Source organism: Oncorhynchus keta, unplaced genomic scaffold (genome assembly GCF_023373465.1).
Source record: "Oncorhynchus keta strain PuntledgeMale-10-30-2019 unplaced genomic scaffold, Oket_V2 Un_contig_2666_pilon_pilon, whole genome shotgun sequence".
NCBI lineage: Eukaryota > Metazoa > Chordata > Actinopteri > Salmoniformes > Salmonidae > Oncorhynchus > Oncorhynchus keta.
The window spans coordinates 26,623-35,000 of NW_026285108.1; the positions used below are offsets into that span (position 1 = coordinate 26,623).

At 44.5% G+C, this 8,378-nt stretch overlaps 1 protein-coding gene across 1 annotated transcript in view; it reads left to right on the plus strand.

Moving 5' to 3' along the window:
• Positions 1–1,119: 1,119 nt before the first annotated feature.
• Positions 1,120–8,378, plus strand: part of LOC127922671 (leucine-rich repeat-containing protein 23-like) — a gene marked incomplete at its 3' end in the record, with an annotated part of 15,601 nt that continues 8,342 nt past the window's right edge. The window contains 3 exon segments of the mRNA XM_052506551.1: positions 1,120–1,210; positions 7,437–7,658; positions 7,848–7,957. Coding sequence (XP_052362511.1) covers positions 7,482–7,658; positions 7,848–7,957 — 287 coding nt within the window.

Sequence of the window (8,378 nt, forward strand, 5' to 3'; positions counted from 1 at the left end):
ATCCAATGAGCTCCCTAACCCCGCCCCTGGGATCCAATGAGCTCCCTAACCCCGCCCTGCGATCCAATAAGTTCCCTAACCCCGCCCGGGATCCAATGAGCTCCCTAACCCCGCCCTGGGATCCAATGAGCTCCCAAACCCCGCCCCGGGATCCAATGAGTTCCCTAACCCCACCCCGGGATCCAATGAGCTCCCTAACCCCGCCCTGGGATCCAATGAGCTCCCTAACCCCGCCCTGGGATCCAATGAGCTCCCTAAACAAGGGATTGAAGGCGGTATCTTATGATGACATAGCAAGGTCCCCAATCAGAATGTATTTTGGGGATTTTAACTACAAAATATTACATTATTACGTACCTTTCTCCTACCCCCCTCAGATTATGAGCGCACACTGGCATATAGCCTCTGTTCCGGTCTGTGCTACTGGCAGGCTACACTGGCAAAACTGAGCATGGTAATTAATATGCCATTTCTTATGTTTATGGTGAAACAAAACTGGGGAGGGGGGCGCACAAATTCTATCTGGGTGGGTCCATGCCCGGCCTCGCCATCCCATAGTGCACCCTGGCCAGGAGTGTCCGCATAGCCTCGTCCTGATCGAACACCACACACTTTCCAGGAAGGAGACAAGTTTCAATCACTGGTATACTGTTTGGAAGGCATTCACGAGAGAGAATTACACATGGAAAACATAATAGTGCTGTTGGTGTATTCTCACTTAGTGTGGTAAGTGAGAACAGAAGAGCTGTGAATGTATTTCTACATTACTGGTGGTTGTCTCAACATTGTGTTTCCAAACTTGGTTTTACACAAGGTGTGGTTTAAGAAAAGAGGAATTACATTGTGTAAAATATTGGCAATCTTGACCTACACTGAGCAAAACATGCTATTCAGACTATTACTGGATTGGTTCATTCAAAAGAACGAAATTACATTCTGAGTGAAAAACATGGCATGATACTGGTTTTGGAAAGAGTTGTCCCACATTATACACCTTCAGTTGATGTTGTTATTACACAAATACAATGCATTTTATATGAACTTTTCCCCATTTATATTATAATCCATAATCATGGTTATATACAGGGAGATTTGACTTTTATACCCAACATGTTTTTTTTCATGCAAAAGTTGCAGGAAAGATCTCCCTCTGACTGCTGATCTCGTTTCCATGGAAACGACACCATAACGCTGTGGCGAACTCACTCAGGTAACAGCTTCTTTACAATATTGTCAACGGTAACGTTAAAAGTTGGATGAAACAACTAGCTAACTAACTAACTAACCGTATAGCGAATAAAAAAAAAAGCCTAAATTGAGGTATCATGGTCTGTACTATTTTAGATTTAGTGTCTTTTGAGACGCAACGTTAGCTCATGTAACGTTACGCGTTAGCTGTACTGGCTAGCCCCAAGTCAGGAAGACAAGTGTCAAACTAGCTGTAAATGTAAAACCCTTTTTAAATTAAAAATAAACTATGCCCCAAATTGAATTAGATTAACTTAAGCTAGCTCACTACAATTTATTTAAAAAAAAATTGAAGGTGGCTAGTTCATGATATTATACCTGTCGTGTCCCGTATATATATATATTATATATATATATATATATATATATATATATACATATTTTCTTCGCATGTCTTTATATATATATATTTATTTTTAATTTTTAACTCAACTTCAAAACACTCTCCTGCAACCTGCCTCACCAATTTCAAAATAATAATAATAATATTCACCTCAAATCTGAAATCCACAATAGAAGAGAGGACAGAAGAGAGGACAGAAGCTAGCCAGAAGAGAGGACAGAAGAGAGGACAGAAGCTAGCCAGAAGAGAGGACAGAAGAGAGGCCAGAAGAGAGGACAGAAGAGATGCCAGAAGAGAGGACAGAAGAGAAGACAGAAGCTAGCCAGAAGAGAGGACAGAAGAGAGGACAGAAGAGAGGACAGAAGAGAGGCCAGAAGAGAGGACAGAAGAGATGCCAGAAGAGAGGACAGAAGCTAGCCAGAAGAGAGGACAGAAGCTAGCCAGAAGAGAGGACAGAAGAGAGGCCAGAAAAGAGGACAGAAGAGAGGACAGAAGCTATCCAGAAGAGAGAGCAGAAGAGAGGCCAGAAGAGAGGCCAGAAAAGAGGACATAAGCTAGCCAGAAGAGAAGCCAGAAGAGAGAACAGAAACTAGCCAGAAGGGAGGACAGAAGAGAGGCCTGAAGCTAGCCAGAAGAGAGGACAGAAGCTAGCCAGAGGAGAGGACAGAAGCTAGCCAGAAGGGAGGACAGAAGAGAGGACAGAAGCTAGCCATAAGAGAGGACAGAAGCTAGCCAGAGGAGAGGACAGAAGCTAGCCAGAAGAGAGGCCAGAAGCTAGCCAGAAGAGAGGACATAAGCTAGCCAGAAGAGATATGACAGAAGCTAGCCAGAAGAGAGAACAGAAACTAGCCAGAAGGGAGGACAGAAGAGAGGACAGAAGCTAGCCAGAAGAGAGGACAGAAGCTAGCCAGAGGAGAGGACAGAAGCTAGCCAGAAGAGAGGCCAGAAGCTAGCCAGAAGAGAGGACAGAAGCTAGCCAGAAGAGAGGACAGAAGAGAGGACAGAAGCTAGCCAGAAGAGAGGACAGAAGAGAGGCCAGAAGAGAGGACAGAAGAGATGCCAGAAGAGAGGACAGAAGAGAGGACAGAAGCTAGCCAGAAGAGAGGACAGAAGAGAGGACAGAAGCTAGCCAGAAGAGAGGACAGAAGAGAGGCCAGAAGAGAGGACAGAAGAGATGCCAGAAGAGAGGACAGAAGAGAGGACAGAAGCTAGCCAGAAGAGAGGACAGAAGAGAGGACAGAAGCTAGCCAGAAGAGAGGACAGAAGAGAGGCCAGAAAAGAGGACAGAAGAGAGGACAGAACCTATCCAGAAGAGAGAGCAGAAGAGAGGCCAGAAGAGAGGCCAGAAAAGAGGACATAAGCTAGCCAGAAGAGAAGCCAGAAGAGAGAACAGAAACTAGCCAGAAGGGAGGACAGAAGAGAGGCCTGAAGCTAGCCAGAAGAGAGGACAGAAGCTAGCCAGAGGAGAGGACAGAAGCAAGCCAGAAGGGAGGACAGAAGCTAGCCAGAAGAGAGGACAGAAGCTAGCCAGAGGAGAGGACAGAAGCTAGCCAGAAGAGAGGCCAGAAGCTAGCCAGAAGAGAGGACATAAGCTAGCCAGAAGAGATATGACAGAAGCTAGCCAGAAGAGAGAACAGAAACTAGCCAGAAGGGAGGACAGAAGAGAGGACAGAAGCTAGCCAGAAGAGAGGACAGAAGCTAGCCAGAGGAGAGGACAGAAGCTAGCCAGAAGAGAGGCCAGAAGCTAGCCAGAAGAGAGGACAGAAGCTAGCCAGAAGAGAGGCCTGAAACTAGCCAGAAGAGAGGACAGAAGCTAGCCAGAAGAGAGGACAGAAGCTAGCCAGAAGAGAGGCCAGAAGCTAGCCAGGAGAGAGGCCAGAAGCTAGCCAGAAGAGAGGACAGAAGCTAGCCAGAAGATAGGACAGAAGCTAGCCAGAAGAGAGGACAGAAGCTAGCCAGAAGAGAGGACAGAAGCTAGCCAGAAGAGAGGCCTGAAGCTAGCCAGAAGAGAGGACAGAAGCTTGCCAGAAGAGAGGACAGAAGCTAGCCAGAAGAGAGGCCAGAAGAGAGGGCAGAAGCTAGCCAGTTTACTGGCTAACGTTAGTATTCAGCTAACCACGGTTGGTGATCATCAGCTATCCTTTAGCTCGAAAAGCTATCGCCAGACTACACTCACTGGAGAGATGAGTCCTCAGTAAAGACTTAAAGGTTGAGACCGAGTCTGCATCTCTCACATGGGTAGGCAGACCATTCCATAAAAATGGAGCTCTGTAGGAGAAAGCCCTGCCTCAAGCTGTTTGCTTAGAAATTCAAGGGACAATTAGGCGTACGTGTAGGTATGTACGGCAGGACCAAATCGGCAAGATAGGTAGAAGCAAGCCCATGTAATGCTTTGTCGGTGAGCAGTAAAACCTTGAAATCAGCCCTTGCCTTAACAGGAAGCCAGAGTCGAGAGGCTAGCACCAGAGTAATATGATCACATTTTTTGGTTCTAGTCAGGATTCTAGCAGCTGTATTTAGCACTAACTGAAGTTTATTTAGTGCTTTATCCAGGTAGCCAGAAAGTAGAGCATTGCAGTAGTCTAACCTAGAAGTAACAAAAGCATGGATTAATTTTTCTGCATAATTTTTGGACAGAAAGTTTGATTTTTGCAATGTTACGTAGATGGAAAAAAGCTGTCCTTGAAACAGTCTTGATATGTTCGTCAAACGAGAGCTCAGGGTCCAGAGTAACGCCGAGATCCTTCACAGTTGTATTTGAGACGACTGTACAACCATCAAGATTAATTGTCAGATTCAACAGAATATCTCTTTGTTTCTTGGGACCTAGAACAAGCATCTCTGTTTTGTCCAAGTTTAAAAGTAGAAAGCTTGCAGCCATCCACTTCCTTATGTCTGAAACACAGGTTTCTAGCGAGTACAATTTTGGGGCTTCACCATGTTTCATTGAAATGTACAGCTGTGTGTCATCCGTATAGCAGTGAAAGTTAACATTATGTTTTCAAATGACATCCCCAAGAGGTAAAATATATATAGTGAAAACAATAGTGGTCCTGAAATGGAACCTTGAGGAACACCGAAATGTACAATTGATTTGTCAGAGGACAAACCATTCACAGAGACAAACGGATATCTTCTTGCCATGATTATTTTCATCATTGTGTCAAGAGAAATAGTACCAAAACACTTGAGTGTCTCTCTTGATCCTAGGTCCTGGCAGAGTTGTGTAGACTTAGGGAAACTCAGCTTTGGAGGAATACGCAGATTTAAAGAGGAGTCCGTAATTTGCTTTCTAATGATCTTTTCCTCAAAGAAGTTCATGAATTTATTACTGCTGAAGTGAAAGCCATCCTCACTTGGGGAATGCTGCTTTTTAGTAAGCTTTGCGATAGTATCAAAAATACATGGACCCACTGGACCCACTGGCTCCAGGTCATTTACAAGTCCATGCTAGGTAAAGCTCCGCCTTATCTCAGTTCACTGGTCACGATGGCAACACCCATCCGTAGCACGCGCTCCAGCAGGTGTATCTCACTGATCATCCCTAAAGCCAACACCTCATTTGCCGCCTTCGTTCCAGTACTCTGCTGCCTGTGACTGGAACGAATTGCAAAATCGCTGAAGTTGGAGACTTTTATCTCCCTCACCAACTTCAAACATCAGCTATCCGAGCAGCTAACCGATCGCTGCAGCTGTACATAGTCTATAGGTAAATAGCTCACCCTTTTCACCTGCCTCATTCCCATACTGTTTTTATACTGTTTTTATTTATTTACTTTTCTGCTCTTTTGCACACCAATATCACCAATATCTCTACCTGTACATGCCCATCTGATCATTTATCACTCCAGTGTTAATCTGCAAAATTGTATTATTCGCCTACCTCCTCATGCCTTTTGCACACATTGTATATAGATTGCCCATTTTTTTCTACTGTGTTATTGACTTGCTAATTGTTTACTCCATGTGTAACTCTGTTGTCTGTTCACACTGCTATGCTTTATCTTGGCCAGGTCGCAGTTGCAAATGAGAACTTGTTCTCAACTAGCCTACCTGGTTAAATAAAGGTGAAATAAAAAAAAATAAAATAAAAACATTTTCGATTGTTCTTATTTTCCTCAATTAAATTGGAAAAATAGGATGATCGAGCAGCAGTAAGGGCTCTTCGGTACTGCACGGTACTGTCTTTCCAAGCTAGTCGGAAGACTTCCAGTTTGGTGTGGCGCCATTTCCGTTCCAATTTTCTGGAAGCTTGCTTCAGAGCTCAGGTATTTCTGTATACCAGGGAGCTAGTTTCTTATGGCAAATGTTTTTAGGTTGTTAATCCTGGTTAAATAAAGGTGTTAACTCGCCTACCTGGTTAAATAAAGGTGTTAACTAGCCTACCTTGTTAAATAAAGGTGTTCTCAACTTCCCTACCTGGTTAAATAAAGGTGTTAACTAGCCTACCTGGTTAAATAAAGGTGTTAACTAGCCTACCTGGTTAAATAAAGGTGTTCTCAACTAGACTACCTGGTGAAATAAAGGTGTTCTCAACTAGCCTACCTGGTTAAATAAAGGTGTTCTCAACTAGCCTACCTGGTTAAATAAAGGCATTCTCAACTAGCCTACCTGGTTAAATAAAGGTGTTCTCAACTAGCCTACCTGGTTAAATAAAGGTGTTCTCAACTAGCCTACCTGGTTAAATAAAGGTGTTCTCAACTAGCCTACCTGGTTATATAAAGGTGTTCTCAACTAGCCTACCTGGTTAAATAAAGGTGTTCTCGACTAGCCTACCTGGTTAAATAAAGGTGTTCTCGACTAGACTACCTGGTGAAATAAAGGTGTTCTCAACTAGCCTACCTGGTTAAATAAAGGTGTTCTCAACTAGCCTACCTGGTTAAATAAAGGTGTTCTCAACTAGCCTACCTGGTTAAATAAACGTGTTCTCAACTAGCCTACCTGGTTAAATAAACGTGTTCTCAACTAGCCTACCTGGTTAAATAAACGTGTTCTCAACTAGCCTACCTGGTTAAATAAAGGTGTTCTCAACTAGCCTACCTGGTTAAATAAAGGTGTTCTCAACTAGCCTACCTGGTTAAATAAAGGTGTTCTCAACTAGCCTACCTGGTTAAATAAAGGTGTTCTCAACTAGCCTACCTGGTTAAATAAAGGTGTTCTCAACTGGCCTACCTGGTTATATAAAGGTGTTCTCAACTAGCCTACCTGGTTAAATAAAGGTGTTCTCAACTAGCCTATCTGGTTAAATAAAGGTGTTCTCAACTAGCCTACCTGGTTAAATAAAGGTGTTCTCAACTAGCCTACCTGGTTAAATAAAGGTGTTCTCAACTAGCCTACCTGTTAAATAAAGGTGTTCTCAACTAGCCTACCTGGTTAAATAAAGGTGTTCTCAACTAGCCTACCTGGTTAAATAAAGGTGTTCTCAACTAGCCTACCTGGTTAAATAAAGGTGTTCTCAACCAGCCTACCTGGTTAAATAAAGGTGTTCTCAACTAGCCTACCTGGTTAAATAAAGGTGTTCTCAACTAGCCTACCTGGTTAAATAAAGGTGTTCTCAACTAGCCTACCTGGTTAAATAAAGGTGTTCTCAACTAGCCTACCTGGTTAAATAAAGGTGTTCTCAACTAGCCTACCTGGTTAAATAAACGTGTTCTCAACTAGCCTACCTGGTTAAATAAAGGTGTTCTCAACTAGCCTACCTGGTTAAATAAAGGTGTTCTCAACTAGTCTACCTGGTTAAATAAAGGTGTTCTCAACTAGCCTACCTGGTTAAATAAAGGTGTTCTCAACTAGCCTACCTGGTTAAATAAAGGTGAAATACATTTTTTTATTTTTTTTTATCCAGTGACGTTCACTTGTCCCCAGCACAAACTGTTAAACGGAGAGCAGGATGTCGGAGGGAGAGGAGGCCGGGACGCTGTCGGAGGGAGAGGAGGCCGGGGCGCTGTCGGAGGGAGAGGAGGCCGCGGCGCTGTCGGAGGGAGAGGAGGCCACGGCGCTGTCGGAGGGAGAGGAGGCCGCGAATGAGGATGGACAGGAGGAAAATATGTCCGACAAAGAGGACCAGGTGCACATTGACATTGTTTCGTTTTTGGTTGTTGATTATCGATCACATGGGTAACCTAACCTACAATACATTTCAAAATGTGAACTGATAACTAATCAATAAAATGGGATTTATTCTGATACATTGATTCATGAATTGATTATTTCATTGCTGCTAAGCTGAGCGTTGTGTTGATGTGTCCCTCTCCAGATCGAGCCATGCCCTCTGACCAAGGAGATTCTGATCCCCGGGTTGTCTCTTTTGTGTCGCACCGGGAACGGCCTGGCACACGCCTTCGTTAAGCTCCAACTGGAAAACAGGTGAGGTGACCACCACAGGACACAAAACACCTGGTCTCAAATGGCACCCTATCCCATTTATAGTGCACTTGCCCTACTTTTGAACAGAGGGCCTATAGGGATGCCAACCGGGCCCAGTCCAAAATCAACTGCCAGCCCTTAGGTTGGCTCCTAGCCTCTCATCCCTAGCCCCTAACCCAAGACAATTGTTTCATCTAAAATAATTGGATAAGCAGCAATGCGACTTATCCTCGTCTCTCTCCCTGTGTCTCCCTACCTCGTCTCTCTCCCCGTACCTCCCTACCCCCTCTCTCCCTGTACCTCCCTACCCCTCTCTCTCCCTGTACCTCCCTACCCCTCTCTCTCTCCCCGTGCCTCCCTACCCCCCTCTCTCTCCCCGTGCCTCCCTACCCCCCTCTCTCTCCCTGTGTCTCCCTACCCC